General features: G+C 56.8%; 12 protein-coding genes across 12 annotated transcripts; 7 read left to right on the top strand and 5 right to left on the bottom strand.

Moving 5' to 3' along the window:
* Positions 1 to 252: 252 nt before the first annotated feature.
* BO86DRAFT_402896 (LIM domain-binding protein) lies at positions 253 to 2,767 on the top strand (the record flags this gene model as incomplete). Its single annotated transcript, XM_025673894.1, has 5 exons — positions 253 to 487; positions 604 to 1,514; positions 1,570 to 1,857; positions 1,914 to 2,189; positions 2,246 to 2,767. The coding sequence occupies 5 exons, from the start codon at positions 253 to 255 to the stop codon at positions 2,765 to 2,767; spliced, it is 2,232 nt and encodes a 743-aa protein (XP_025524244.1).
* Positions 2,768 to 3,590: 823 nt separating this feature from the next.
* BO86DRAFT_391894 (urease accessory protein UreG) lies at positions 3,591 to 4,718 on the top strand. Its single transcript, XM_025672690.1, has 3 exons — positions 3,591 to 3,859; positions 3,927 to 4,025; positions 4,128 to 4,718. The coding sequence occupies exons 1-3, from the start codon at positions 3,684 to 3,686 to the stop codon at positions 4,666 to 4,668; spliced, it is 816 nt and encodes a 271-aa protein (XP_025524243.1). The 5' UTR covers positions 3,591 to 3,683; the 3' UTR covers positions 4,669 to 4,718.
* A 130-nt stretch (positions 4,719 to 4,848) lies between these two features.
* BO86DRAFT_412451 (WDR46/Utp7 family protein) lies at positions 4,849 to 6,908 on the bottom strand. Its single transcript, XM_025674650.1, has 2 exons — positions 6,121 to 6,908; positions 4,849 to 6,057 (listed from the first exon to the last, which is right to left on the bottom strand). Exons 1-2 carry the CDS (start codon positions 6,778 to 6,780, stop codon positions 5,083 to 5,085), a joined length of 1,635 nt encoding a protein of 544 aa, XP_025524242.1. The 5' UTR covers positions 6,781 to 6,908; the 3' UTR covers positions 4,849 to 5,082.
* A 117-nt stretch (positions 6,909 to 7,025) lies between these two features.
* BO86DRAFT_450405 (small subunit rRNA maturation protein TSR1) lies at positions 7,026 to 10,043 on the top strand. The gene is made up of 3 exons (XM_025676791.1): positions 7,026 to 7,297; positions 7,372 to 7,841; positions 7,905 to 10,043. Exons 1-3 carry the CDS (start codon positions 7,186 to 7,188, stop codon positions 9,756 to 9,758), a joined length of 2,436 nt encoding a protein of 811 aa, XP_025524241.1. The 5' UTR covers positions 7,026 to 7,185; the 3' UTR covers positions 9,759 to 10,043.
* A 400-nt stretch (positions 10,044 to 10,443) lies between these two features.
* On the top strand, positions 10,444 to 10,975 carry BO86DRAFT_402892 (uncharacterized protein; the record flags this gene model as incomplete). The annotated part of the gene is made up of 3 exons (XM_025673893.1): positions 10,444 to 10,498; positions 10,633 to 10,717; positions 10,867 to 10,975. The coding sequence occupies 3 exons, from the start codon at positions 10,444 to 10,446 to the stop codon at positions 10,973 to 10,975; spliced, it is 249 nt and encodes an 82-aa protein (XP_025524240.1).
* A 346-nt stretch (positions 10,976 to 11,321) lies between these two features.
* BO86DRAFT_438532 (PAPA-1-like domain-containing protein) lies at positions 11,322 to 12,762 on the bottom strand (the record flags this gene model as incomplete). The annotated part of the gene is made up of 3 exons (XM_025676123.1): positions 11,322 to 11,656; positions 11,731 to 11,837; positions 11,886 to 12,762. The coding sequence occupies 3 exons, from the start codon at positions 12,760 to 12,762 to the stop codon at positions 11,405 to 11,407; spliced, it is 1,236 nt and encodes a 411-aa protein (XP_025524239.1). The 3' UTR covers positions 11,322 to 11,404.
* Positions 12,763 to 14,630: 1,868 nt separating this feature from the next.
* BO86DRAFT_345519 (peroxisomal membrane protein PEX14) lies at positions 14,631 to 16,015 on the top strand (the record flags this gene model as incomplete). Its single annotated transcript, XM_025669211.1, has 1 exon — positions 14,631 to 16,015. A coding segment is annotated over exon 1 (1,338 nt), but the record flags the coding sequence as incomplete, so codon positions are not given.
* Positions 16,016 to 16,272: 257 nt separating this feature from the next.
* sec31 (putative protein transport protein (SEC31)) lies at positions 16,273 to 20,971 on the bottom strand. Its single transcript, XM_025669210.1, has 7 exons — positions 20,460 to 20,971; positions 20,278 to 20,394; positions 20,111 to 20,216; positions 19,817 to 20,050; positions 16,920 to 19,764; positions 16,573 to 16,871; positions 16,273 to 16,520 (listed from the first exon to the last, which is right to left on the bottom strand). The coding sequence occupies exons 1-7, from the start codon at positions 20,666 to 20,668 to the stop codon at positions 16,476 to 16,478; spliced, it is 3,855 nt and encodes a 1,284-aa protein (XP_025524237.1). The 5' UTR covers positions 20,669 to 20,971; the 3' UTR covers positions 16,273 to 16,475.
* A 315-nt stretch (positions 20,972 to 21,286) lies between these two features.
* Positions 21,287 to 21,810, top strand: BO86DRAFT_321116 (RNA-binding protein; the record flags this gene model as incomplete). Its single annotated transcript, XM_025668329.1, has 2 exons — positions 21,287 to 21,607; positions 21,670 to 21,810. 2 exons carry the CDS (start codon positions 21,287 to 21,289, stop codon positions 21,808 to 21,810), a joined length of 462 nt encoding a protein of 153 aa, XP_025524236.1.
* Positions 21,811 to 22,102: 292 nt separating this feature from the next.
* BO86DRAFT_421676 (uncharacterized protein) lies at positions 22,103 to 22,760 on the bottom strand (the record flags this gene model as incomplete). Its single annotated transcript, XM_025675293.1, has 4 exons — positions 22,103 to 22,202; positions 22,419 to 22,494; positions 22,591 to 22,606; positions 22,701 to 22,760. 4 exons carry the CDS (start codon positions 22,758 to 22,760, stop codon positions 22,103 to 22,105), a joined length of 252 nt encoding a protein of 83 aa, XP_025524235.1.
* A 376-nt stretch (positions 22,761 to 23,136) lies between these two features.
* BO86DRAFT_391889 (cytochrome c oxidase subunit VIb) lies at positions 23,137 to 24,272 on the top strand. Its single transcript, XM_025672689.1, has 5 exons — positions 23,137 to 23,274; positions 23,464 to 23,495; positions 23,560 to 23,641; positions 23,772 to 23,835; positions 23,916 to 24,272. The coding sequence occupies exons 1-5, from the start codon at positions 23,197 to 23,199 to the stop codon at positions 23,945 to 23,947; spliced, it is 288 nt and encodes a 95-aa protein (XP_025524234.1). The 5' UTR covers positions 23,137 to 23,196; the 3' UTR covers positions 23,948 to 24,272.
* A 486-nt stretch (positions 24,273 to 24,758) lies between these two features.
* On the bottom strand, positions 24,759 to 26,646 carry BO86DRAFT_391886 (putative mitochondrial dicarboxylate carrier). The gene is made up of 3 exons (XM_025672688.1): positions 26,373 to 26,646; positions 26,021 to 26,121; positions 24,759 to 25,921 (listed from the first exon to the last, which is right to left on the bottom strand). The coding sequence occupies exons 1-3, from the start codon at positions 26,524 to 26,526 to the stop codon at positions 25,229 to 25,231; spliced, it is 948 nt and encodes a 315-aa protein (XP_025524233.1). The 5' UTR covers positions 26,527 to 26,646; the 3' UTR covers positions 24,759 to 25,228.
* Positions 26,647 to 26,814: the final 168 nt, after the last annotated feature.

Below are 26,814 nucleotides of genomic sequence, written 5' to 3'. Positions count from 1 at the left end.
AAGCCCTCTCTTCCCTTCTCTCTCTCTCCCTCTTCCTTTTCTCTCTTTACCTCCTCCTATCTCTCTGCTGTCGGTCGCTTTATCGCCCAGTCTTCCGCCCCCGGCTGACTCCTTTTTGAACTTTTCGCCTCTCTCACCGACCCCGAGGAGTCCCGTTATCGGCGGCTTCGTAGCACAGCGATGATGATGGCGCAACCGTTTCCCGCCCCTCAAGGCATCCCGCAGCACCATACTTTACCGCCAGGTCATCCAATGGCCCCTGGTCAACATCCCAATGCTCACCCCGGGGCCGGAATGGTGCAGGCGGTGCACCCAGGTGTGTCGGCTCCCGGAGGGCCTCAGGTCAGTCAAGGTGGACCTATGATGGCAGGCATGCCGCCAGGTGCTGGAACAACGGGGCCTGGAGGGCCAGTGCAGGCTCATGCTCTCTCCCATCTGGGTCCGGCACAGGCACACATGTTTCAGCAGCCTCATTTCGCTCAACAATGTAGGTTCCCCCCGGGTCGCTCGACGGCTCCGTAAATCGTGCTTCGGCTGGACAGTACTGCATTTCGCCGGCCAAATAAGGTTGGACCTTTGCTAACTCACTCTACCCCGAACTAGTCGCCGGTAACCCACAACTTTTGCACCAGCAGCAGCAACAGGCATTTATGAGGCAACGTCTGATCCTCCAGCAACAGCAGCAACAGCAGCAGCATCAGCAGCAACATGGTGGACTTCCGGTATCGTTACCCAACGGCAATCCTGCCGGCCTGACTGCCGCTCATGTCGCCGCCATGCAAGCGAATCAAGGAGTGCGACCCGTGAACATGCAGATGCAGATGCAGCAAATGCCCCACGGCCAAGCGCAGAATATCCAGCAGCAGCAGCAACATCTCTTCGCCATCCAAGCGGCCCAAGCGCAACAGGCCCAGCATGTGCAACAGGCCCAACACGCGCAGCAGGCACAACAGGCTCAGCAGGCTCAGGCACAGCAAGCGCATCAAGCCCAGCAAGTCCAGCAGGCGGCCACCCCGGTTCAACCTGGCCAGCAGACTCCGCAGCAACGGGCAGCCGCGCAACCGCAGAGCGTGCACGATGCACAAAGCGCAACGCCGCAGCCCCAACCCGGCCCCCCACCACACCAGGGGAGCGCGACTCCGCAACCGAATCCGTCGCAGATACCCACTACCCAGCCTCCGCCGCCGCAGCAGCAACCTCCCGCTCCGCAGCCGCAGCCCACCCCTAATCCGCCTCCGCAACAACTGCCACAGTCGCAGCAGCCCGGTCCTCAACAGCAGCCGCCGCAGCAGCCGCAGCCGCAGCCGCAACCACCACAAAGTCAGCAGGGGCCTGTACAGGGACAACAACAACAACCTCCTATGATGTCCCAGGAGGCACAGCTGAAGGCGGCGCAGCAGCAGCAGCAGCAGAATCCAGCTACGATGATGATGCAACAGCAACCACGAATACCGATGAAAGGGGCGGCAATTCTCCACCTGAATAGCTTCGCAGAACACCTGAGCAGCTTCCAAGTATGTGTCCAAAGTACACTCGCGCGCCAGGAAGAGCAATGCTAACTTCTTACAGAGCCGCGGTGAGGCACATGATCTCGCCTACTGGCAACAATTCGTGGGCCGGTTCTACGCCCCTGGTGGCGTCTTGCGTCAGGGCGTATATAACCATCAGACGGGTTCGAAGCAATTCGAGATTGGCACGGTCGCACTCCCGCGCTATTACTACACCCAATTCACGAGCGGTATCCGCCATATCCAGATGGTTGTGGAGGGGGCTCGGGAGCGGGACTTGCCGAACGGAGGTCACATTGTGGAGAGCCCCCGGACTTCCTTCATTTACTGGTTCACCAACGATACTCAGGTCGGCACTTCTTCCGCTAGATCTAATCTGAAGAAAGTTACTGACAGCGAATCTAGCTCTTTGCCAACGGAACGATGACGGCACATTTTGATATGAACAACAAGATCGAGATGCTAGATATCGTTATGTTGAATCATACCGAGTATCTGCCTCGCAGCCAGCTACAAGCCCTAGAACAGGCAGCAGCAGAGCTGCCAAAGCAGAGTCCTAAGGTTACCAAAAATGCGGGCAAGCGTGGCCAGCAGAAGCAGCCGCCACCGCCCGCGGCCACTCTACCCGAATCAATGGTGACTCTGAACGGTGTCCCGGGTGCTGTAATGCAATTCATGGAGGTGGGTTTCATCCCTCAAAAATCTCCCAGGCTATACTGATATATCTCATGGTGTAGGTCTCGGAGACGATCGCATCTATGCAATTTTTGATGCAGTTCTCCCAGCAAAACCCTCAATTGACACCCTGGGAATCGTTGCGCAACCTGGTGAATTCGATGCAGAACCAAGTTCCTAATCCTGCATTCATGCCCCTCCAAATGAACCCGGCCATGCAACAAGGTCAGCCCCGCGCTCCCAGCATGAACGCTCCGAACCAATTCGCCTCCCCAGCCATGGCTCATCTGGGTCTACCCCCTGCTCAAGGGTCTCCTCATCTGAGTGTTTCTGGCCATCCTAGCCCTGCACCAACCCACCTAGCTGGACCTCCGATGCCGCAGGGTCAAGTGCAGGGCAATGGTCCGCAAGTGACGAGTGCCAGTGCCAGTCCCAACGTGGGAACCAAGCGGCGTCGGGCCAGCACGGTGAAGGTTGAAAATGATGATAATGGGCCGGACTTGAACGGAGCACCGGGACCTGCGCCAGCCAAGGTGAAGGCTAGTCCACGCGTGGGCGCGAAGAAGCAAAAGGGGGGCGCTTAATCTTAGAGTAATTGTGGTTTGGGTTACTTTTTGTTGCTTGTCATCTCATATCATTGCAGTCTCACCAGGCGGGAATCGGCGTACCTTGAGGATACTGTGCGAGGCTTCTCTTTTTCCGATGCTTTTTTTTTCTCATCTGCAGGTGTCTTTTTGTCTCCTTGGCCGCCATTGAACATACGTACTGGGTTTGGGTGCTATATGCTATTGTTTTTGCGGGGCTGGGTCGATATGGTCCGGTTTCAATTGCATTTAGAAAGTCAACAGGCTTGATTGACAAGGCGTCTTTTGAGTCGGTTGTGCCTGTGATTGATCCAGACGATCTTGCATCTAGACCGGATCATTGTCCGGACAGTTCCTTTTTTTTCACATTTCTCTTTGCTCTATTTGATTATCCTTCCATCTCTCACAGCGTTCTGTGAGGGTTTGACGTGTTTATGAACGTCATTGCAGTGAATGTTGTGCTTGTGGAGCTGCTTTATTTGATATCCACCTTACCTGGGCGATTGACGTGATCTTGCTTTCCTTTTCTGTCTCTCTCTCTTGTCTTGTCTTTTACTTCTCGTTATGCTTCAGGCGCTTGGGATATTTTGGGAAGATAATGTGTTGATAGTTGCGTTGCCGCATTGTCGTGTAAGAGAGCATTTCACTTCAAATCAAATCAATCTTCAATCTTGAATACAACTTCAAGTTAGCCGTCGGATCTGGGCGCCAATCGGGGCCAGGCATCGGCAGTCGCCGTCCAGTGCCAACCACTTGATGAGCGGGAAGCCCCTCCACCGCCCCGCCATACTTACTCAGTAGATATACTAATACTCGCTATCTTTTTATCTCTTATTCTCTCTGCTCTTCGCTTTTCTTTTCTTCACCTACCATCCTCTTCGTCTCGGGATTGTACAGACCTCCGCAACCACACATCATGTCTCACTCTCACTCCCACGACACTGGCGTCAGCCACTCCCACGACGATGTCACCGGAGGCCACGGCCACTCGCACGAGATCCTCGATGGACCGGGATCCTACATCAACCGGGAGATGCCATTGTCGGAGTCCCGGGACTGGAGAGATCGTGCCTTCACCATTGGTATTGGCGGGTAGGTCTACCTCCTCTGCGAATCTCTGCGGTTACGGAATGAGTTCATGGGATTTTCTCGCATCTAGACCCGTCGGATCCGGCAAGACCGCGCTGATGCTGGCGCTGTGCCATGCCCTGCGCGATGAATACAACATCGCGGCGGTGACCAACGACATCTTCACGAGGTGCGTACTTCCTTCCCCTTTTCTTCCAAAGGAACCCCTCCCTCTCCCCCTCCCCCCACCCCAAATCTTTTATTAATGCCGAAGCGGGTCCCAAAACAACAGAGAAGACGCCGAATTCCTCACCCGCCACAAGGCCCTGGCGCCCAACCGCATCCGCGCCATCGAGACGGGCGGCTGCCCGCACGCCGCCGTCCGCGAGGACATCAGCGCCAACCTGCTGGCGCTGCAGTCGCTGCACAAGCAATTCCAGACCGATCTGCTGCTGATCGAGTCCGGCGGCGACAACCTGGCGGCCAACTACTCGCGCGAGCTGGCCGATTTCATTATTTACGTCATCGACGTCGCCGGCGGCGACAAGGTGCCCCGCAAGGGCGGGCCGGGCATCACGGGCAGCGATCTGCTGGTGGTCAACAAGTGCGATCTGGCGGCGATCGTGGGCGCGGATCTGGGCGTCATGGAGCGGGATGCGGCCCGGATGCGCGAGGGGGGGCCGACGGTCTTTGCTGAGGTCAAGAATGGGAAGGGGATGGAGCATATTGTCGGTTTGATTTTGAGTGCGTGGAAGGCGTGTGGCGCGTATGAGGAGTGTGTGGGGCGGTGGAAGGCTGGTGGGCAGAGGGGGTCGGGGAGTGTTGATGCTTGATTTTTGAGCTCTCTCTCTCTTCTGTTTAAGTTTCTTGGGGTTGGATTTTGGGAGGTTATGAAGTTGTGATGTTGGGGGGGGGGGGGGGGGGTGGGGGTGGGTTTTGGGTAGTTTAACGTGTGCCCGTTGATGTATATGATGATGATCGTTTATTTGCACATTCTATCATGGGATATATTCAAAGACTAAAAACTTTTTCTTTCCTTGCTTCTCATCTAAGTTTATAGGTAGCCGAATCTTATCATCCGCTTAAAACCTCAACGCCGGGAATATGCAAACATAAAAAATACAACAGCGATGGAAGCCCGACGCTCCAACCACCAGGGTATCTGAGAGCTCAAAGTCGCAGGATGAACACCCCACCACAACCCCAAACGGAAATACATACACGAAACACACGAGCCAGAGGATAAATCACATATCCTTCTTCGCAAAGCGAGCCAGCGCAGGCCCCAGTTCCTGTCGCTCGGCCCGCAGCTTGTCCTTGGCCCGCGCGGTGCGCTCCTTGTGCAGCAACTCGGCCTTGACGCGCTTCTCGTCGATGACGTTGCGGCGGCCCTTCTTCCGGAGGTACTTGCGCAGGGCGCTGTTGCGGCCGCGGCCGCGGTTCTTGAGCTTCTCCATGGGGTCCTCGGGCTTGCGGTCGAGGTCGCGCTCCTCGCGGTTCTTCTGGTCGCGGATCGTGTCCAGCTTGCCGACGAAGTTGGGGTCGAGCGAGATCATGTCGGGCTGCAGCTTGTGGAGCAGGCCGCGCACCTCGGCCTCCTGGCGCTGCTTGGTGTTCTCGTAGGGGTTCGCCTCCAGGGCGTCGAAGTTGGGCTCGCCCGCGCCGGGGACGATGATGCTGGCGAAGCCCTGGTCGTGGCCGACGCCCAGCACGTCCTCGAACGGGCACCAGCGCATGTTCTCGATGCGCTGCCCGTCGCCGCCCCACGCCATGTAGGGGCTCTGCACCTTGCCCTGGTCGGCTTGCGCCGCGTCGAACAGCCCGCGCCACACGCTGACCTGCGTGCCCCAGCCCACCGCCGTCAGGTTGCGGTCGCTGATCGCCACCGACGCCCCCGGCTGGTGGCACGAGTACGAGTGCACCTCCCGGAACATCCGGATGTCCCACACGTTCATCTTCTGGTCCTGGCCCGTCGACACCATGTACCGGCCCTGGCGGTCGATGGCCATCGAGCGCACCGGGCCGCGGTGCACCAGCGCCTTCACCAGCGCCGTTTGCGAGTTCGGCGACCACAGCGTCACGCTGCCGTTCTGGTGGCCCACGTGCAGGATGGCGTTCCAGGGGTTCTGGGCGAGGGAGGTCGGCGCCCCCATGCGGGTGGGAAGCTCGGCCACCATTTGACCGGTCGAGGTGTCGGTGTATTTGAGGTAGCCGCTCATTTGCTATGATTGTGCGATGTTAGTCGAGAGCAGTGATCGCAGGGGTCATAGGAGTACTGGACTTACCGCGCTAGCGAGAAGGAAATGGTAGGGCAAGAATTCGAGGAAGAGCGGCTCGAGGTGCTTGTTCAAGCAGTGCAGCTCCACACCGGCATGGTCGTAGATGTAGACGGATCGCTTCTGCGCGACGGCGAAGTACTGGTTGTTGTGCAGCCACCGGGCATCGCGGACCGTCTCGTTCAGCTGCAACTCGCAGCCCAGCTTGCCGTTCCGCCAGTCCATCGTCGCAACATGGCCCTTGCGGCCCGCCAGCAGCAGCTCGCGGCCGTTTCTCGTGTAGTCGCAGCGGTAGGGGCCCATGTCGGTCAGCTTCAGCTCGAACCCCTTCTTGGCCGTCTCGATGCCAACGTTGTCCCGGATATCGCTCTGACGGACCTTGTACGTCCGCTCCAACTCGCCCTCGGTCTCGATGAATCCGGCCTCGTGCTCCAGCAGGATCTCCGCATCCTTGGCCCGGAGAGCGGCCTCCTTGTACTTGGCCTCGACGGCCTTCAGGTTGCTGCGCAGCTTCTTGTCTCGGATGCTGTGGGTGTGAATGCCCTTGCCGCGGCCGTAGGTCTTTTGCGCTTCCATCACTCTTTTGCTTTCCTTGCGCTTGGTGGGGTTGGGGTTGGTGTTGGTGTTGGCCGTCGGCGCGATGGCCTTCGTCGGCGTGGATTCCGACATTGCGGGCGTAGGGAGTTGAGCGCTGAGGAAGTCTGTGAAATCCTTTAAAGAGAAGCTAGAAGAAAGGTTCTGATTGAGAAATTCCTCCAAGCTGTCGAAAGTTAAGTTGCCTTGAGAACCGATCAACAGTCACTGCGCGATCTGTAATAAAAATCCGAGCCGAACTTTTCTTTTTCTGCCGGGCGGTTCCCTCGCTTGTGTCTCCACCGCCTTATTTTTTTCTTTCCTCTTCCCCAGACCGAAGTCAACAATCGGGCCCCCCATTGGATTGAGTGTCAACCTCAGGCTCTTTTGGCTCTTTGCTTCTGGAGACGGACTCTGCAGGCTCATAAATATCTGCAAATCTGCCAATCCCCCACGCTGGCCTCTCTTCCCTTCCGGTTCAAAGCGCCCAGCGGTGCCAACATGGCGCCCACTCAAGCGGTGCAACACCACCACCGCTCCACCACCAAATCCTCCAACAAGGCCTACAAGACTCGCCATGCCTCGAAGAGTGCTCTGAAAGATAAGGAGAAGGGTACGTCTATCTCACTTCATCCTTATTGCTCTTCCCCAAAAATTAATCTCGGATCACTAAAATATCATCTCCAGGCAAGGTCGAAAGGCCCGAGCGGGGCACCCGCAAAACCCCTCACCAACAGCTCATGTCGAAACTCGATCGGAGGAACCAGGCTCGCCAGAAACAGCAGTTGAAACAACAAGAGAAGGCTCAGTCGACCAGTATCTTCTCCGGCCAGAACGGCGCCCCTCGCCATGTCGCCGTTGTGCCGCTCACCGTCGATATCGATGTCGCCGCCGTCATCCGGTCCCTCAACGAAAGCGTCGACGTTACCACCGATGTCTCCGCCGATCAGATCTCGCGGGTGCGCGTCGAGCGATTCCGCCAGAGCCTGCAGTACATTCCGGCCAAGTACGACCTCATGAGCGCGCTGGATGCGTGTCGGATGGCCGATTTTGTGGTGCTCGCGCTTTCCTCCCAGGTCGAAGTGGAGGAAGAGGGAGAATTGCTGCTCAGATCCATTGAGGGTCAGGGTATCTCTAACGTCGTTGCGGTGGTGCAGGTGCGTTTTACGGCCCACGCGGGTAGTGTATGGCTTTTCGTGCTAATGATATGCGTGTAATAGGGCCTTGATAAGATCAACCCACCCAAAAAGCGTCCCCAGGTTGCGGCATCCCTCAAGTCTTTCGTCAGCCATTTCTTCCCCTCCATCGAAAAGGTTCTCTCTGTCGACTCCCGTCAAGAATGCTCCAACGCGGTTCGCTCCTTGTGCACGGCCGCCCCCAAGGGTATCCGCTGGCGCGACGAGCGCAGCTGGATGCTCATCGAAAATGTGCAATGGCCCGAGAACAGCGCCGAGGTTGTGGACGATGTGGTCGTGACCGGTGTCGTGCGCGGAAAGGGCCTGAAGGCCGACCGTCTCGTTCACATCCCCGGCTGGGGTGACTTCCAGGTCGACTCTATCACAGCAGCTCCTCTCAGCACGACGCGAAGCAAGCGCGACGATGCAATGAACGTGGATGACAACGAGGCGCCGCAGCTCTTGGACTCGCCTACGGCGGATCACGATGACATGGCCACCGTTGCTCCCGAGGAGATCGAGATGGAGGACGATGAGTACTCCTTCGCTGGGGAGGAGCGCAAGGGTGTCCTCCTGGATGACCACCACTATTTCTCCGAGGATGAGGAAGATAGCCTGCCCAAGCCCAAGAGACTGCCCAAGGGTACTTCCAAGTATCAGTCCGCATGGTTCTTGGACAACATCTCAGACTCGGGATCCGACTGGGAGGATGAGGAGGACGTTGCGATGGGCGACGATACGATGGACACTGCCGGCGCCCCGGAGGACGGTGTGTTCCCAGACCATGGGGATGCCATGACGGAGGCTGGCCCCTCGGAGTATCCCCAGTCCGAGATGTTCGTTGATCCGTCGCCCGAGGACGATGCCCGACAGCTGGAGGAGTACCGGGCCAGCCGCCGCAACGAGGCCGAGGAGGACCTGGAGTTCCCCGACGAGATCGAGCTGCACCCGAACGTTCTCGCCCGCGAGCGCTTGGCCCGCTTCCGCGGTCTGAAGAACTTCAAGACCAGCCCGTGGGAGACCTCCGAGGACCGTGCGCACGAGCCCGAGGACTGGCGCCGCCTGCTCCAGTTCGCCGACTACAAGGGCGCGAGGAACAAGTTCCTCCGCGAAGCTCTCGTCGGCGGAGTCAACCCCGGCGCGCGGGTGGACGTACACCTGCGCGCTGTGCCCGCCGCCCTCCGCAGCCGCCCTCAGCCCCTCTCCCTCTTCTCGCTGCTGCGTCACGAACACAAGCACACGGTGGTCAACATCAACATGCACCTCAACTCGAGCGTCGAGGAGCCCCTTAAGTCCAAGGAGGAACTGATCGTCCAGTACGGCCCGCGCCGCCTGGTCGTCAAGCCGATCTTCTCCGCGGGCGACAACACCCCCAACAACGTCCACAAATTCGACCGCTTCCTGCATCCGGGCCGCAGCGCCGTCGCCACCTGGATCGGTCCCTTGACCTGGGGCGCGGTGCCCGTGCTCGTCTTCAAGAGCAGGAAACCCGCCGCCGCCGAGGACCCGGAGGAGATGGCCGACGCCGCCGACGAGGAGGAGGAGAGCCCTCGTCTCGACCGCCTCGAGCTCATCGGCAACGGCACGGTCATCGCGCCCGACCAGAACCGCGTCGTCGCCAAGCGCGCCATCCTCACGGGCCACCCGTACAAGATCCACAAGCGCGTCGTCACGGTGCGGTACATGTTCTTCAACTCCGAGGACATCCAGTGGTTCAAGGCCATGCAGCTGTGGACCCGCCGCGGCCGCAGCGGTTTCATCAAGGAGTCCCTCGGCACGCACGGTTACTTCAAGGCCACCTTCGATGCCAAGATCAATCCCCAGGATTCCATCGGGATCAGTCTGTACAAGCGGGTGTTCCCGCGGAAGGCGCGGACTCTGGAGGAGGTGGTTTACTGAACTTGCCTACTTTCCCGGCGTGTTGGGTTTCCTTGGCTAGAATCGCCCAGGGGATTTTAGGGGTGTGCGAGAGAGCACGAGATAGATTATCTATGATACCACCGAACCTTTGTTTTGCTTTTTGAGGCATATGAACCATTGATGATGATGCTTATGTCTTTGGATTGAGACAGAAATCCAGGTCCATAAATTTACCACAAAAAGTACAGTACATCTTTAGTTGCGTTGAACCATTTTTCCCCCTTGGCAGGATAGTTATAGATAGCAGGTCAGGCTTTAATGATGAGTTACGAGGTTTGCGTTCTTCTCTTCCTTCTCTCGAAATTCGGGTTCTCCTCCTTGTCGTATCCTCCCAAGTATATAACATCAAAAAGGGAAAGGCATGCTCCGGAGTAGTTATAGTAGAACCCCTCGCCACGTGATGCAGTCAATCCAGCATGATACGCATAGTAGCAGTAGATAGTTCTGCCACCCCTCCCCGCCCGATAAGCTCCTCCTGCTCCTCCTCCTCCTCCGGCCCCGGAGATCTACACTGACACTAACATTCTATTCTCCGAGTCCAGCAGCATTTGGACAGTCCAAATCGAAGCACAGCACATTATTTACCGGTCCCAAACGCCCACCGCATCCTCAACCTCAAACCTCCTCACTCACCCCTCCCAAATTTCAATCCAAAAACAAAAAGATGAGCCGCAACTTCGTCCCCGTAGCCCTATCCATCGGCGCCGGAGTCCTCGGCGGTGCGTGATGTTCTCTCCTTGCTCCCATTCCCATTCCCTGCTCCTCCACAAAAAAAAAAGGGTGCCCGGCATGTCACGGCGCATTCGCGCCACAGAGCAATCGCAGAACTAACAACTTTCTTGGGGGTTGGTAGGGTACTATGTCTGGCAACCGTATTTCAAGGAGATGCAGCAACACCAACACCAACACCAACACCAACAGCAGCAGTCGTTGAATTCGTATGTTTCCAATCACTCCACTTCCCTGGGGTTGAGGTCATGCCGGGGGGGAGGACTTAGATCCTTGGGGCTTGGGAGATCACTTGCGGGAAAAGAGAGGGGCGGTATGCTGGATAGGATTAAGGCTGATGAATTGGGGAATGCTTTAGGACATCTACCGGTTCGACGGCGCCGCAATCACAAGTTCCGACGCCCCAGGAGGCGGGTTCTGCGTCTACGACGGGCGATATGGGGGTGGGGAAGGCAGCGGGGCAGTGAGGGGCACTTTGGGGGGTTGCTTTGGATGGATATACGGGGTCTATATCACTATATTTGCGCCCATGAGGCAAGGTGCAACGTGCAACGTGCTTGCCATGCGTGCTGCTGGGCGGTGCGGGTGAGCACTTCTCTTATATGCTGTGCTCTCGCTGGGCCTGGGGGGAGCTGGACGAGTCCATGGCGGGTACCGCTGGCTGCCATGGACTGTACAGGCCAGACGGGTCGAAGACTCTGCTTGAAGGGGGGCTCCCTTAAGGAAGACATGCTACACCGACCAAAAAAGCCATCAGGTATACTATCATATCATATTGTATCATACAGTCACATAAACAAGAAATCAGTTCAATTTAGAACACATGTCCTCCCGGGTTGTAAACCGCCAGTAAAACGCCTCAGCTCCGATTGTGCGCCGCCGAACTCTCCCTCATTCTATACCTCTTGGACAAGTTTGCCGGGTCCAGCGCCGAAGACCTGTGCAGCCGGCGTGCCAACCCACTCTCCCGGCACGCCCACGCGGCTGCCAGCACGGCCACTGACCCAGCGCACCATCGTGGGGTCCGGCTTTTGATACGCTTCCTGGATCTCTTGGTCTGCGGTGGCATTCTCGGCGGCCTCGGCGGCGGGGATGCGTCCCCGGCGCTTGGGGGCCTGCTTGCGCAGCAGCCGGTTGATGGTATCCATCTAGAACGGTGGTTAGTGCGCGCGCGCGCGGTCATGAGCTTGAGAAGGCTCGATCGGGCTCAAGTATTACACACCTTCTCTTCTTCGTTCCGCTTCTCGCTAAGGTTCTTTCGGCGACGGGCCATTTCCGCGCGGCGCATAGCGCGCTCCTCTGCGGTCAGGTGCTTCTTCACCTGGGGTTCTGCTTGCGGTCAGTCATGACCGGATGCCAGTGATGCGGAGGCCCTACCCATCGGGAGTTGCAGGAAGTCATTTCCCAGATTCCCTCGCTGCCGTTTGGTCATGCGGGTGAGATCCGCAGTCGGGGTCCCGTCACTGTCGAGATCTTCGTCGTCCTCATCCTCCTCGTCCAGTTCCTCTCCTCCGTTCCCGGTCACCATCATACTCTCGTCCTGGTCATCAGGCTCACCCTCAGCGTCGGTGTCTGGTTCCGACAACTCCTCGTCATCATCGTCATCGTCGTCGTCCATTTCCATCTCTTTCTCCTCGACACTCTTGACGGCTTTCGCACTAGGTGCGGCGGCAGCGGCAGCTGCTGCTGCTTTCGCATGTCGCTTAGGCACTGGGGGTTGCGGTGGGGCATCGTCCATGTCGAGATCCCCTTCAGCATCGAGATCTTCGTCCTCCTCTGCGTCCTCGTCCCCGTCCTCCTCATCTTCGTCCTCCTCGTCCTCACCGGGAGCATCTTCATCGTCGACCTCGTCCTCTTCCTGGTCTTCGAGGTCATCCTCGTCGCTGGTGTCTACTTCAACCAGCTTCTTCCTGGGCCGGCTAGTGCGGGGGCCCGTGATGATGGGGTTCTCGGTGAAGACATTCACCGAGCGCCGAGTGGCAGGCGCTCCTCGGGCGCTTCCCCCGGTGACTTCTCTGAGCTTGTTGGAGGGCATCTTGACGGTCAGATGAATCGATCGCTTGGATGATTCCCCGGGCACGTCTGATGGAACACACACCGCGGTCACTGCGGGGGTGGACGAAGCAGCAGTAGCAGCAGCAGCAGCAGCAGCAGCGCGGGTGCTTCTTGTGGATCTGGGAGAGTCGTTAATATCTATCATGCTTGGTGGATCATTGCGCCCCCCGTGGGAACGCAGTGAGCGACGGGGCGGCATGGTGGGTTGCGGGGAATTAGGGGAAGCGATGAGCAATTGCGAGGTTCCGTGACGAGTGATTTATAGTCAAGCGTCCAGAGGGAATTTGCGCGGGCGGACAAAAGCTGCGTCACTTGCACGTTGGATAGACAGAGGGAAAGTGAAGAAGTAGTTGGAAGTAGAAAAGCGAAAAAGCAAACAGAGCCTTCCAGGGCCCATGCGAGGATGTGATGCGGGGGAATCGGGCTAAGGAGAGGAGATACGATACGGGGGTAGTGATGAGGTGTGATGTGTGATGGGGAGACGGAAATTACAATCACGAAGGATGGACGAGTGAAAATGAAGGTGTTGGAGGGAGGGAGGAGAGGGGCGGAGGGAGAAATGAAATGAGGGGAGTGAAGCGCAGTCCATCGATCAGAAGAAGAGAGGTCTTTCTGACTGCTGCTGCTGCTGATGTGTTGTTGGTTGGTACATCAGACATCAGCAATTTCGTCGTCATCTTCTTCTTCCTCTTCCTTCCTTTCTGACTTTCAACTATGCCTCCTTCCACCTCTCACCTTTCACATCTCACATCTCACATCTCACATCTCCGCCACATTCACCATCTTTCTCTCTCACGTTCTCTCATCCTCCTTTCATCCAAGAGAAGAGGGGCAGGGAAAGCAATGAGGCAAAGAAGTGCGACGCGGCAAGGCACAGACAGAGCATGGATAATCAACCCCAACCCCAATCAGACGGCGATCGAGCAGCCACTTGATTCATTTGATTCACAAGGCGTGGGAGCCAATGGGAGCATTCGCGGCCTCCTTGTCCTCAGACGGTGAACCCAAACGGCGCTGCACTCCGTTGCTGTTGCGCAACCCCGGATCACCCAAGGAATGGCTTCCTGCGCCGAGGGGGAGGCTTGATCCGGACTGGGGGTCAGGAGGAGGGGCAGTGGCATTCTATCCAAGGGTTTCTCTTGGGTGTCTCGATCACGCAGCCCGCCAGCCAGCCAGCCAGTGCAACCGAGACTGGGGCAGAAACAGCCAAATGACTGATGGGATGGGATGGGATGGGATGGAGTGAATGGGTGGAAATCGATGAGAAACAACAAGAGACTCAAGCATCCACTCACCGGCTCCAAGGGTAGAACGAGGCGTCCCGTTCCAACCACAGTCTCTTCAAACGAACTGATCAATAATGCGGCGGTGACGGCCGATCGTGCGAATCGAAGCAGTCGGTCTCAGCCTTGATCCTGAATCTGATTCAGACAAACTATGTATCCATCCATCCATTGATCGATGATGGGCGAAGATCGAATAATCTTCGGATGCTCTTTCACCGCCGCCACTTTATGCCGGGCGGTCGGTATCCTTGGCGTTCGCTGCGGTATTTCATTACCCTCTACTTCTACTTCTACTTCTACCTTGATGCCTATACTTCCATGGCCTATTGTGGTTCGGTGTGGACGGGCAAGAGCATGAGTACCATCGCAATGCTTCAATAGCTGGCTTGGATAGCTTAAGGTGCCTGATACGTGTGGACATAGACAGGGGACTATCCAGGCGTAGAAACTAGTCAACCGAAACAGGTCTCTCCAAGATATATCCAGATTATCTCGGTATGCACATGCTAAGCCCAGAAATGTCCCACGCAAAGGAATCCATGATTTCTATCCGTCTATGTATAATAGAAAATTCTGATAGTAATTTCTCACTTTTCCATTCAGATCATCATACCAATACCCCAAGAAGTAAGAATATCCAAGTCATGCTTAACAACAAAACCAGGCCGAACTCGGGGTAGGCCTGGTCTTATCACACTCGGTCGATACAGCCGAGGTTTATCTGAGTGACTGTCCATCTCCGCCTGCCGGACTCCGCACTTCCTCCTCTTCCTCCTCCCATCTTCACTCTACCCTACTCTCACCTTACAGCTTGCTTGCGTGATCACCATGGCAGACAAGCCAAAGTCGTCAATCCCAGAGTGGCAAAAGTCCAATGCCAGTTCGGAGAACAGCAGCACTGGCACCGCCGCCGCCGCCACCACCATCAACTCAAGCGCAGATGATAACGAAACCGAAGACCGCCCAGCGCTCCTCGATCAAGCCGCCAAGTTCCTCCAGGATGACTCCATTCGCGATGCCCCTCTCGACCGCAAGAGAACGTTCCTAGAGTCCAAGGGCCTGCGCAATGATGAGATTGAGCTTCTCCTAAGCCAGTCCCATGAGGAGTTCAGCACGAAGGAGCCGAGCAGTAACCCCGAGGTCGCCAACAACCACGAAGCTCCCAGCAGCAGCAGCAGCAGCAGCAACGCACCTCCACCACACACCTCCTCCTCAACAGCAACAACCACCTCGCCCACCCCACCACCCATCGCCAGCGCCAGCACCAGCACCTCCACCGCCACCTCCACCCCAGCGCCAGCACCCCGCGACATCCCCCCAATAATCACCTACCCCGAATTTCTGACCACGCCCGCCACGCAACCGCCCCTCATCACCCTACGCAGCACGCTCTACACCCTCTACGGCGCCGCGGGCCTCGCAACAACCTTCTACGCCGCCAGCGAATACCTGGTGAAACCGATGATCGCGCAACTGACGGCCGCGCGCCACGACCTGGCCGAAACCACCACCACCAACCTACGCACGCTGAACACGAAACTCGAATCCGTCGTCTCGACCATCCCGCCCCGCGACACCACCACCACCACCCCCCTAGCAAACCCCACCGAAGACGTCGACCAAGACGCAGAATCCATAACCTCCGACCCAACGGAACTCTTCCACCGCGACGTCGCCGTGCAAACCAGCCCCAGCCCGCTCCTCGAACCCACCCAACCCTCCCTCATCACCACGACGACAACCACCACCACAGCCACAGACGAAGAAACCCCAGCACCATCACCCCTCGAAAAAGCCCGCTCCCACACGGCCAGAATGCACACCCTGACGGCCCACCTCCGCTCCCTCACGGACACCGCCCAGTCCGCCGCGGAGCTCGACACCGCCCTGCGCGCCAAGCTGAATGACCTGCACCATTACCTGGATACCTACATCTACAGCAAACCCGGGGCCGGGGCCATGTTCAACCCCATGGCCGGGTATGGGGTGTTCAGTACCCCCGGGATCGAGTCCGGGAATACCACCACCGCGGGCAACGGGAATGCGGGGCTGGGGTTGGGGAAGGGGGAGGAGGATGCCATCGCGACCTTTCGGACGGAGATCCGCGGCGTCAAGGGGGCGTTGCTGAGCGCCAGGAACTTTCCGGCGGGTGGGGGGAGGGCGGGCGCTGCGGGGCGGGCTCTGGGAGGCTCGTCGGTTTTGGGGAGGGTTGGGCGGCCGGGTTCGGATTAGGTTTGGGTTTTTGCTTCAGGGGTTGAGTGGATCTTCAAAGGGAGAGGGAGGCCTGTTGAAGGAGGAGAGAGCAGATGTTGTAAATAGATAGTTTGATTGATGCCGATGTGGTTATACAATAGGCACCATACAACATACAATGTCAGCAAGTAATTACCTACGATCTACGTCAAGTAAAAAAGAAACAACATGTCTAACCCTCTTTTACTTCTACCAAGGCCGGACAAAGCAAAATATCAACATTGACAGCGGAATAATAAAGAAAAAGGGCGACCCCGTTGCCAGCCAAACCCCGCGTCGGCCGGGTCTAGGGCTTAAAAGTCCGGTACAGTCAAACAATTATAGGAAACTCTTGCCTTGTACATACAACTCATGATCGTCACATACTCAACCGTCACGGCGTGGCTTTGCTCATGCTGATCAAACGCTTCACTCCAACCTAGTGTCTCGATTAGCCTAGCGCGAAATGATAGTTACCAAGCATGACTTACCATCCAGTTACCGCACTCGTCCGTCCGGTTGGTCATGATGTTCACGTGGATCGCGCGCGCCGTCTCATAGTCACGTGCCTGGATGGCGTGAGCAAGCTGCGCCATGTCCGCAACCGTGTTAGGCTTCAGTAGATCCTCGTTGTTGAGATGGTCGAACAGAAGATTCAGTCGCCGTTCCGCATCGTCGACCTGCGCCTTGAACGAAGACGGGGCCCGCGACTTTACTCGCTGCATGTCCGCCGACAAGATCTCGTACACGGGCATAGCGTCGGCAGGGATGTGGGTGCGATCACCAGGGGCTGCGACCCATTAGTATTTCGTCCAACTTGACAGAAAGATCTACTTACGGTACTTGGGCGCCGCCGGGGCAGGCTTCTTCTGCGAAGAGGCCGTGCTGGGTCGGGATCCCGCAGCCTGGGGTGGGGGAGGCGCATGCTGTTGCATTGGTGGGGCAATGGGCGAAGGTGTGCTAGGAGCGTACTGGTTCGCTAATGATTGCATGGCGGGCTGAGGGGCATACGGGGAGGCAGCGGCCTGCGGAGGGGGAGGAACGGGCGCCCGCGTCTGGAGCTGGGGGCTGGCAGCTTGAGCAGCCGGGCTCGGTGCGTACCGATTTGTGGGGGGCGGCATCGTAGGAGGTGCGTTGTACGGCGAAGGGCCCCGAGGGATTGAAGCGGGCACGCCCATGGCCGAGGGGGGAGATTGAGGCAGGGAGGCATAGGGGTTGGCCGCAGGAGGAGGCATCGAGGAAGGCGTGGGAACGGCCGAGGGCGGCGACATCACTCTAGGAGGAGGGGCGCCGGCCTTGGGCGGAGGGGGGACGGAGGGAGTCCGGCCGACAGGTGCTCCAACTGGGGGAGGAGGGCCTTGCGCGAGGGTAGGAGACTGGTTCGGGAACGGAGCGCTGACAGGCGCGGAAGCAGCGGCAGGAGTCGACCGACGGGGCGTAGGTGCTTTAGCGAACCCCTCGGGCAAGTCATTCCACGCGGGCAGGTTGGTGGCCGTGGTGTACGTGGTGATGGTATTGGCCGGAGACTGGTTAGTCGCGCGTGGAGGCGGGGGCACAGTGCCGCCTAGAGGCTGAGCACCATAGGTAGGGGCTTGTGGCGGTTGATATCCGGCGGGAGTGTAGCCGCTGCCGGCGGTGGGGGGAGCGTACGGATTCGTAGGCTGGGCCGGTGCCGCAGCAGTCGGAGGAGCATAAGGGTTGACTGGAGCAGCGGTCGGGGGAGCATATGGGTTGGCGGCCGCAGCAGTCGGGGGGGCGTACGGATTCGAGGGAGCAGCAGCGGGAGCAGCAGGAGCATAAGGGCTGGGAACTGCAGCAGGCGCCACAGGCGAGAAGGTTCTTGTGGGCTGGTATCCACCCAAGGCAGGCTGAGGAAGAGGCTTGTTGAGATTGGGCCTGGTAGCTGCGCTGGTTGCAGTCTGCGTCCGTTGAGGAGCGGCTTGTCTCGTTGCCAGGCGGATGCGGTTTCTGGCAATCTCGGCCTCAGGGTGCTTCTCAGGCACAAGATCAAGGTACTTCTGTGCGACCTGCAGCCGTCCATGGGTAGCAACAACGTCGGCATACTCGATGTACTTGTCGTACAGCGTGCTGAGCTTCCAATCCGACTCCTTGGTACGCTCGGTGTCCTCGAACTTGGTGACCTGGCGGAAAATCGTCACCTTCTCAATCAGGCTCTGCAGAGCACGGACGTGGATCGAGAAAGCAGAGTCGTCAGCAGAGGCTTCAATGGCCTTCTGCTCACGCTCCCGCAACTCCTCAATCCAGATAGCAACAACCTTCTCCAACTTGGAACCGGCCAAGAAACAGAACGAGGCATCCTTGCGAAGGGCCTTGTCATCCGAGTTACGGAGCTCCTCCTCCAAGCGGTCACCCAAAGCATCGCAGAGATCCGCGAACTCCTTCTCGTCGGCAAAGGTGCAAAGAGCTGCCATAACCTCCTTCCAGTTGGACAAATCGGCGTTGTAGACAACATCCCAAAGGTTCTTGCCCACGATAGATGCGAGCAAACGCACGTAGTTCGGGCTGTTGGTTTGCTTAGAGAAGTAGTGCTCCTGGGCCTTCTCAATGCACTTCTGGCCTCCGCAGATGGCAATCATGAACGCATCCGAGAGACGATCCTCCTTGAGTGCGACATCAAGAGCCTTCTCGAAGTCACCGAGGAGCAACGCTCTGGTGATGCCAGTGTCCGCTTCGGTCTCCTCTCCGTTGAAGATGTGGAAGGGGTTGTTGGTCTTGGCGCCCTTGGAGGCAGCCAGGTCAGACAGGAAGTTATCCGCGTCCGCGCTTGTGTCGAAGACGGATTGCAGACGACGGTGCTTCTTGGCTCCCGACCCGCGGGAGTCCTTGGGCTCCTCGCCGTTGACTTCCTCATCATCTTCCTTGTTCAGACCCAGCTTGGCCAAGCTATCGGCAGCCTCGTCAGCCTGGTCCGCGAATCCGAGATACTCGACCAGACCCTTGCGAGGATCGGCCGAGATCAAGGCCTCAATGACCTTCCAGTCGGCCTTCTCCTCTTCACTGGTGGCGTTGGCAGCCCGAGTTTCGCAGATGTTGCGCAAATCACCCTCCTTGAGCGCGCTCTCAAAGGTCTCGGTCGACTTTCCAACCGCCTCATCAACTTCGAACGGGGTAATCTTAATTTTCGACGCACGCTGACCCTTCTCAACTAAGTTGACAGAGACGACTCTGCCTCCGAATCCAAAGGTTGCGCCACACGGCCGTTCCAGCCACTTGGGGGCCTTGGGCAGCGAGAAGCTGGAGACCTGGGGCTGAGTCTGGGCCTTGGCGAAGAAGTCCTCGCCATCGAGGGCCTGGTTCTGGTCGGCAATGGCCTGGGCAGTTTCGGTGCTGGTATTCTGGATGGTCTGGATGGCAATCTTGCCGTCGAACGAAGCGGTGGCGAAGAAGTTGGGGTTGTGAGGGTTCCAGCGCGTCTGGAAAGTCCAGTTTGTGACAACGGGGAACTCGCCGTAGGCGTGACCGGTCTGGGGGTTCCAGCAGAGGGTGCGGTTATCTTTGCCGGAGGAGAGGAGCAGATCGGGATCCTGGGCGCACCAGGATAGTGACAAGACGCCGGATTCGTGGCCACGAAGGGTTCTCTCCGGGGCGTGAGAGTTACGCAGATCCCACACACAGATCAGGGGGTCTGACTCGAGCGGTGTGGCCGTGACAAGTTTCGTGGGCTGGTGATGGTCAGCAAAACACACCCGCAGACAGTCACGGTAAGAGTCTCACCTTCTCCGGGTCCCAGGCCACAGCACTGACAGCTTTGCGGCCCATGTTGTTGAGCGTCAAGCTCTCCTTCTTGGTCTTGACATCCCACACGGTCACGAAGCCGGCACTGCTACCCGTGACCAGGATGTGTGCAACCTTCTTGTTCCAATCCAAGCACTCGATGTCATCTGCGCGGGCGGCCGTGCCTCCGAGTCTAGAGGGGTTCGCAATGTCGTTCAGATCGGAAATGTACAGCTAGTGGTAATCATGAGCTCCAACATCCATTGTTCAAACATATATGAGGGGGCATTGTACCTCGCCCTTGGCACCACCGGTGGCCAGCAAGTTGGAGTGTTTGGGGTTGAACTGGAGAGCCTTGATAGCCCCTGAGTGTTTGTTGGTCCTCGAGATGACGGCATCACTGCCCGGGCGTCAGCCAATTGGACAAACAACAACGCTATGGTAGGGACGACAGCACGAACCTGGATCCACTGAGCAGCTTATCGGCATCCCACAGATCCAAAGATCCATTCTCCAAGGCACCCGCGATCACACCCCGGGAGCTGTCCTCGGAATCCGTCCAAGCCAGGTCGTTGAAGCTATTCGAGCAAAAGAGTTAGTGTTTGCGTACAATCCCAAAGTATTGGAAAGCTAGAAAGCGCACCCTGAGTCAGTGTCGATCTTCGCTACCGGCTGCAGCTCGCCGCCGGCCTCGTGGCGGCTCAGGTTGAGATCCCAGAGCTCCAGACACGTTTGATTGGAGAAATCGACATCGACAGCGCCGGCGCGAGTACCCGTAGCAATCAATGGCGAAGCAGCTCCGGGAGACCAGGCAAAGGTGGCCGTCCGGGGGATTTCCCTCAGACGAACCATGGTGAAGGTGGAAAAGAGCGGCAGGGAAAGATGGAGGTATAGATTAGAAGGCGACGGAGCTGGCTATTGCGGGGGGGATTGTTGTTCTGGCCAGCAAATGAATGAATTGGATGCGGGGGGGGAAGAACTGGAAGAGGAATGGGAGCGTAATGGAAATCCGAGGAGCCAAAGTCGTGTAGGTAGGAGTAGAGAAATGAAATACTGAAATGGAAGAAAACCTCCCCTCTCTGACACAAGACAGGAGAAACCGAGGGGTGCAGGTTGCAGGTGAGAGTTGCCAAGTCGACTGGCTGGCGATTCGAGGCGTGACGGCAATCAACCAAGTGTCCTCCTCGGGGGCGCCGCTGCGACCGACCCGCTTAACCACTTTGGCCCCGGCATGGCACGTGATTGATATCAGCCTCTCTCTCTCTGTCTGTCTGCCTCTCCGCGAAAGTCTGCGCCCACTCTGAAGATCGACCGGGCAAGGAAGCTTGACAACCAAGCTTGAATATAATCCTATAAGCTGGGCCCGTGCCCCCCTAAAGCTCCCGTTTCAAGCAAATTTGTGGTCTATTCAGCGAGTACGGTTGTTCACACTCAAAATTACCATCCTAACCGCCCCGCAAAGCCGCAACCATGAGTGAAAAGGCTCGTTTGAAGTGTACCATCTATGTGGGGGGTCTGGATCAGGCCGTGACGATGCAGACGCTGGCGGAGGCATTTGTCCCCTTTGGCGAGGTCGTGGACATCACCCTGCCTAAACCCGACCTGCCCAACTCGAACGAATCCCACCGCGGCTTTGGATATGTGGAGTTCGACCTGCCCGAGGATGCGAAAGAGGCTATCGACAACATGGATGGCAGCGAGCTGTACGGACGTACGATCAAGGTCGCCGCCGCGAAACCGCAAAGGGAGAGCAACGAGGGGCTGGGCAGCAAGACCGCTATCTGGGAACAGGTATGCGACCAAATGGGACATCACATTCCACGAACCTACGAGCTAATCGCATTTCACTACAGGAGGGCTACTTGGCCAAATACGCAGTCAGCGAGGAAGATAGATTGGCCACAGAGCAGGCTCAAGCAGGCGCTAACGCAGAGACCGAAGACCCCATGCAAGGATTGGTAGAGATGGACGTTGCCGGCCCAAAGCCTGAATGAAATGCCCGGGACATCTTCTACACGCCACGCGGAGTGCATTGGCAGGGACACTTCAAAAAAAAGCCAGCTGTAACACTGCACGAGCACTGCATCAGAACCCTTCGATTTAAAGCCGTACTATATACACGCGCTGCAACCCTGAGCTTGAGATATGCCGAGCTTTTTTTCCGTCGGCATCCGCCGCGACACCATGCAATCTCCCTCTATCTCCCGTGGATAGTACAGATCGCCATCAAAACAAAACAAAGAATCGCCCATTGCAATTTGGAATCAAAGTGTGATGGTACATTCTCTAGTGCTCACGGGACTCGGGGCTGTTGCGGTACAGACGGAGCGTCTTGTCGGTCATGAGCTTCTTGGAGCTGGAGTAGATGGCAGCACCGACAGCGACACTGTGAGGAGAAGCGTTAGCGATGGCACGGTCTGGGAGGGTGAAGGGGGTTGGTGAGGAGGGGTCAGAAGAAGGAGATAGATCATGTTCGATCCGTGTGATGCAACAAGCCAATTGAACCAGGAACTACTATGCACATACCCCAAGACAAGACCTGTAAAGTGGGAGACATGATGGTTAGCCTATCTGTAGATACCACTGGACCATACTAGCGCACGAGAAGTACATACCAAGAGGGATCAACTCCGGAGGGATGCGCTTGAGGGTGCGCAGACGCTGGGAGATAGTGTGGGCTAGAGCTCTGTGTTAGTCCAATTGCAACTTCCAGAAATACACTCTTGCACGCTTCTAGGCAGGCGGCAATGGCGCATTGGGGGAAAGCTTCATACCGCTTTGGTTTTCCTTCTGCAACGTTGGTTAGCCATCATGCAACTGCCAAGCCCAATTTTTCCCGGCTCACAACCACGAGGGGGAAAAGGAAGAGAGAGAAGAAACTCACAGGAGTAGGAAAAGCGAAAGGCCGGGTGGCCTGCATGCGCATGATGGTGGTGGGATACATGGCGATTGATTGTAGGGTGAGAGGCCTGGCTGGAGGTGGGTTGGATGGGGGAGGGAGAGGAGAGGATGTGGTGACGGAAGTTGAGCTCATTCGGGCCTTGTGGAATGGGATCACGAGTTCCGATTCACGGCCTTGATGACTCAGGCAGCGAACTACCTCGAGATGACGGATCGGGGTGTTTAGGAAAGGTAGGCGCATGAGTGGCTCGCTACAGTAGGCGGTCAAGGCCGAACTTGGGGCCCGGCTGTACTGCAGTGCTTCACGGGATCATTCCACTCCACCGGCGCGCAAACCTCACCCCCATCTTTCTTTCTCCAAGCCCTCTCTCTTGCTTCCCTCCTCCTCCTCCTCCCCCTCCCCCCTCTCCACCACCCACCCTTTTCCTTTTTCCCAGTTTTTAGATTCCTTTCCAGGCTCTGTCCTTAGAACCGCCACAATGGGTGCCATTCCTGAAGCCGATCCCGATGAGCCCCAGGAGACCAAGCCCTTCAAGTTCGTGACAGGTGAGCTTTCCCAGACCCGGATAATCCGACCCATGCCTTTGATCCCCAATTGAGGTCAATTGCTAACTGTTACGCAGCCGGTACGTTTCTCTCCAGGTTCTTCGTTGATCCGATCGCTTATCGATGAACGATCCCGGCGGATTCCTCGTCATCGTGGTGGGCAAGCTGACTGACCAAATGTCTTGATGTAACGATATACAGGCTATGACGCTCGCTTCCCCCAGCAGAACCAGTACGTGATAAGCCAATTCTTTCCTTCACCTTTCGTCCAGCTTGATACTAATGCAATTGAATAGGACCAAGCACTGCTGGCAGAACTACGTCGACTACTACAAGTGTGTCAACGCCAAGGGCGAGGACTTCCGCCCATGCCGTCAGGTATATCGACCCCCCTCCTCCTCCTCCTCGGCTACCAAACCCGCAACTGCCCACCAGCACCAACACCACCAACACTACCAGCACAGCAACCCCATCACAGCTCCAGTACTAATCTGTCCATCATCACCAGTTCTACCACGCTTTCCGCTCCCTCTGCCCCAAGGCCTGGACCGACCGGTGGGATACCCAGCGCGGTACGTACTCTCATCCCCCCATCCCTCCACCTTTTCACCTTCAACAGCAAATCCCAAATACTAACCCATCTCAAAAACAGAGGCTGGAAACTTCCCCGCTCGCCTGGAGTAGAAAGCTAGAAAGTTGAACAAATCCATGTGTTAAAGTTTCCGTGTGCTTTTGTTTTCTTTTTTGGTCAAACAAATGTACTCTACTACCCTGATTCGGGGCCAAAACCCCCCGAATCGAACCAATCAAGCGGGAAATGTCTTTTCTTTTTCTTTTCTTACGTTTTCGTTGATTGGACCCGGACTTGTTTCACGTTCCTCGCATCTTCGGGTCTGAAATTGATCTAGAGGGAGCTAGCTGTATGGACATGGAAAGGTCGCGTAGTATGCACACCCAAAAAACCGAGAATGCGTTTAGCAGTATATGATCCCTGTCTATCGAATCTATCAGTCCATGTGCCTCTCATATCAGTCGATTGGAATTGTATCCCAGAAAGGATGATTAGGATGACGATATCGCTCACGGTACTCCGTTACCAGTGCCTGTGGCCGACATCAGATCCGGCGGACATCATACGATCCGGTCTCCCCCCCCCCTCCAGCCTCTCGAGATAATAGGTTTATACTGTACATCTTATCTAATTACCCCTATGAATTGCTTGGAGTCACATGCTCTTTGAGGTCTGCTTACTAGAATATTCCTTCCTCAAATATGAAATGCCTTATTGCAATAGGAATCGACCCCAAGTGCCTGCTGGAGTATCCGAGCCTTCTTGGCTAGGAAGCTGCAATGCCTCTCCACATTATTTCAGGGACAGTCGAGGCTGAATACGAAGCTATCTCCTTTACTGCATACGTTTGTGTTCAACAGTACCGAGAAACTCCAAACCACAACTTGCAATCTAAAAGCCTCTATGTGTCTATTGTAGATCTCATGTCTAGTCTATCTCAAATGACGAATGCCACGCTCTCACTCACACGATCCCCACCAAGCATTATACAAGAAACTACGTCCCACCCAAATGCTTCTGGCCTCACCTCCATCTGATCCGGGACTAGAAGGAATAGAGCGACACGTGTAGGGGGAGGCACTCACAGCCACCGAGGATACTCGGCCATCTGCAAGCACAAGTCCAGCACAAAAGAGAGAGAAAACGATATTATGTACAAGCGATATATGCCCGCAGGAGAAATGAACACGTTGTACAAAATGAAAACTTTTAGCCACCCAAAAAAATCACAATGCTTCGCCAAAACCCCAACATGAACAAGATGAAGGACAATGATATGCTAGACAGATATCCTAGCAGAGATTGTATCGTGGATATCAAAGCGGTGTATAGACAGTCCCAGATATGACTGGGAAAGAGAGGATGAAACGAGAAAAAAAGCAGAGGAAGCGGAATTACCGCTTCTCCTCCGGGATCCCCTTCACCCACCGGTAGAGCTTCTTGTGCTCCTCCAGGAAGATGAAGGTGGCAATCGTGTGCGGGCCCAGGCGGATGAAGCTGGGCACCCAGCCGCGGAAGGCCCAGGCATAGCCCTCCTTGCGGGTGATCTCGCGCAGCAGGCTGGGGATGCTCTGGCTGTGGCCGTGGCTGGCGGTCATGACGCGGGTCTTGATCACGTCGACGGGGCTGCAGACGGTGGTGGCGACGAAGCCGGCCATGAACGAGGCCGCGAAGTGCGTGCCCAGGTTGTCCGACATGCCGATGCGCTCGATGCACAGCTTCTTGAAGGTGTCGTACGAGGCCAGCTGCGAGGCGGTCATCAGCACCGCGCGCGTCGAGTTCGGCCACACGCCGCGGAACAGGCTGGCCGCGCCCTCGGTGCGCGTCATCTCGACCAGCCCGTGGAAGGCGTGGCGGTAGTTGCGGCGCTGCGCCGGGGGCAGCGCCGCGTCCGACTGCATGCGCACATTCAAGACGTCGGCCGGGTTGCCCGTCCAGCCGCCGATGAAGCCCGAGGCGCACGCGATGCCGATCAGCGTGAAGAAACTGGGCGTCGACCCGGGCGTCGTGAAATAGTTCTTGAGTTCCTCGTAGATGCCGAACCGAGTCGTCGAGTAGGTCACCTGGCGCAGAAGCGCGGCCGACAACTATAACGCCCCCCAAAACCACCCGGAAATTAGCCAATTTGTCCCAGACAACCCTTCTCTCAGATCCAAAAGCCGTAGCTAGAGAAAAGAAAAACGTACCCCGCTATACAAGCCCCGAACACCATCGGTTTTAATCACATGTCCAAACGTTCCCACCATGGAGGTAGGCGCTCCAGGCCCGCGTGTTTGCAATCGAACCTAACAAAAGTTTCCAATTTTCGTTAGTACACCGGAAATCCTCAATTAGTGTTCGCGATAACATCGCCCGAAAACACTAGACGAAACGAAACACATGAACCGGGGGAAAAAAAGACATTGTTGCCAGTGACGCTGAAATATTAACGGGAGCGCAAAATTTACCTTAACTGTAGGTCACCACCAAGAAAAAAAAAAGTCAGTCACCCAGCATCATCAATCAATAAATCCGCCACCAGAGAGCGCCCAAACTTACCAAGGTCCAGAGGGTGTGTGACGGCGGCCGCAAAGCAAGAGGCCGAACCACCAAACCAAAAAGGATAATGGATCTTCTTTGCAGGGACCGGAGCGGCAGCCGCTTGAGGAGTAGGAGGCTGTTGGGAAGCCTCCAGCTTCGCACTGCTGACCATCGTGGACATTCCGCGAGGGCGATATGGAGAAACGAAAAAGAGAGGGGAGATTTTGGGAGAGGAGAGGAGAGAGGAGAGATCCAGTCGTAAAAGGAAGGACGAAGGAGAGACTGAAGAGAGAGTTTCTGCTGCTGCTGCTGCTTCTTCTTCTTCTTCTTCTTCTTAATAATACAGGGAGTAATCCGGTACAGCGACAATACGAGAAGAAGAGATTCGGGCTTCAGATCAACTCTCCGAATTCCAGGGTTGTTCGGCTGCACTAACCGATCTCGGCCGTGGTGCACCAAT

Source organism: Aspergillus japonicus (assembly GCF_003184785.1).
Source record: "Aspergillus japonicus CBS 114.51 unplaced genomic scaffold BO86scaffold_59, whole genome shotgun sequence".
NCBI classification, from domain to species: domain Eukaryota; kingdom Fungi; phylum Ascomycota; class Eurotiomycetes; order Eurotiales; family Aspergillaceae; genus Aspergillus; species Aspergillus japonicus.
This window is presented reverse-complemented; position numbering and strand designations above follow the sequence as displayed.

Coding starts and splice junctions, on each gene's coding strand:
- BO86DRAFT_391894 (XM_025672690.1), top strand. CDS start 3,684: ATGTCTCACTCTCACTCCCACGACACTGGCGTCAGCCACTCCCACGAC. Junction 3,860..3,926: donor TTCACCATTGGTATTGGCGG/GTAGGTCTACCT, acceptor TCTCGCATCTAG/ACCCGTCGGATCCGGCAAGA. Junction 4,026..4,127: donor ACCAACGACATCTTCACGAG/GTGCGTACTTCC, acceptor CCAAAACAACAG/AGAAGACGCCGAATTCCTCA.
- BO86DRAFT_412451 (XM_025674650.1), bottom strand. CDS start 6,780: ATGTCGGAATCCACGCCGACGAAGGCCATCGCGCCGACGGCCAACACC. Junction 6,058..6,120: donor ATTTCCTTCTCGCTAGCGCG/GTAAGTCCAGTA, acceptor GCACAATCATAG/CAAATGAGCGGCTACCTCAA.
- BO86DRAFT_391889 (XM_025672689.1), top strand. CDS start 23,197: ATGGGTGCCATTCCTGAAGCCGATCCCGATGAGCCCCAGGAGACCAAG. Junction 23,642..23,771: donor ACTTCCGCCCATGCCGTCAG/GTATATCGACCC, acceptor CATCATCACCAG/TTCTACCACGCTTTCCGCTC. Junction 23,836..23,915: donor CCGGTGGGATACCCAGCGCG/GTACGTACTCTC, acceptor TCTCAAAAACAG/AGGCTGGAAACTTCCCCGCT.
- BO86DRAFT_450405 (XM_025676791.1), top strand. CDS start 7,186: ATGGCGCCCACTCAAGCGGTGCAACACCACCACCGCTCCACCACCAAA. Junction 7,298..7,371: donor TCTGAAAGATAAGGAGAAGG/GTACGTCTATCT, acceptor TATCATCTCCAG/GCAAGGTCGAAAGGCCCGAG. Junction 7,842..7,904: donor ACGTCGTTGCGGTGGTGCAG/GTGCGTTTTACG, acceptor TGCGTGTAATAG/GGCCTTGATAAGATCAACCC.
- BO86DRAFT_391886 (XM_025672688.1), bottom strand. CDS start 26,526: ATGGTCAGCAGTGCGAAGCTGGAGGCTTCCCAACAGCCTCCTACTCCT. Junction 26,122..26,372: donor CACACACCCTCTGGACCTTG/GTAAGTTTGGGC, acceptor GAAACTTTTGTT/AGGTTCGATTGCAAACACGC. Junction 25,922..26,020: donor TTCGGGGCTTGTATAGCGGG/GTACGTTTTTCT, acceptor GGGGCGTTATAG/TTGTCGGCCGCGCTTCTGCG.
- sec31 (XM_025669210.1), bottom strand. CDS start 20,668: ATGGTTCGTCTGAGGGAAATCCCCCGGACGGCCACCTTTGCCTGGTCT. Junction 19,765..19,816: donor TGGCCTGGGACCCGGAGAAG/GTGAGACTCTTA, acceptor GACCATCACCAG/CCCACGAAACTTGTCACGGC. Junction 16,521..16,572: donor ACGAGTGCGGTAACTGGATG/GTAAGTCATGCT, acceptor TCGAGACACTAG/GTTGGAGTGAAGCGTTTGAT.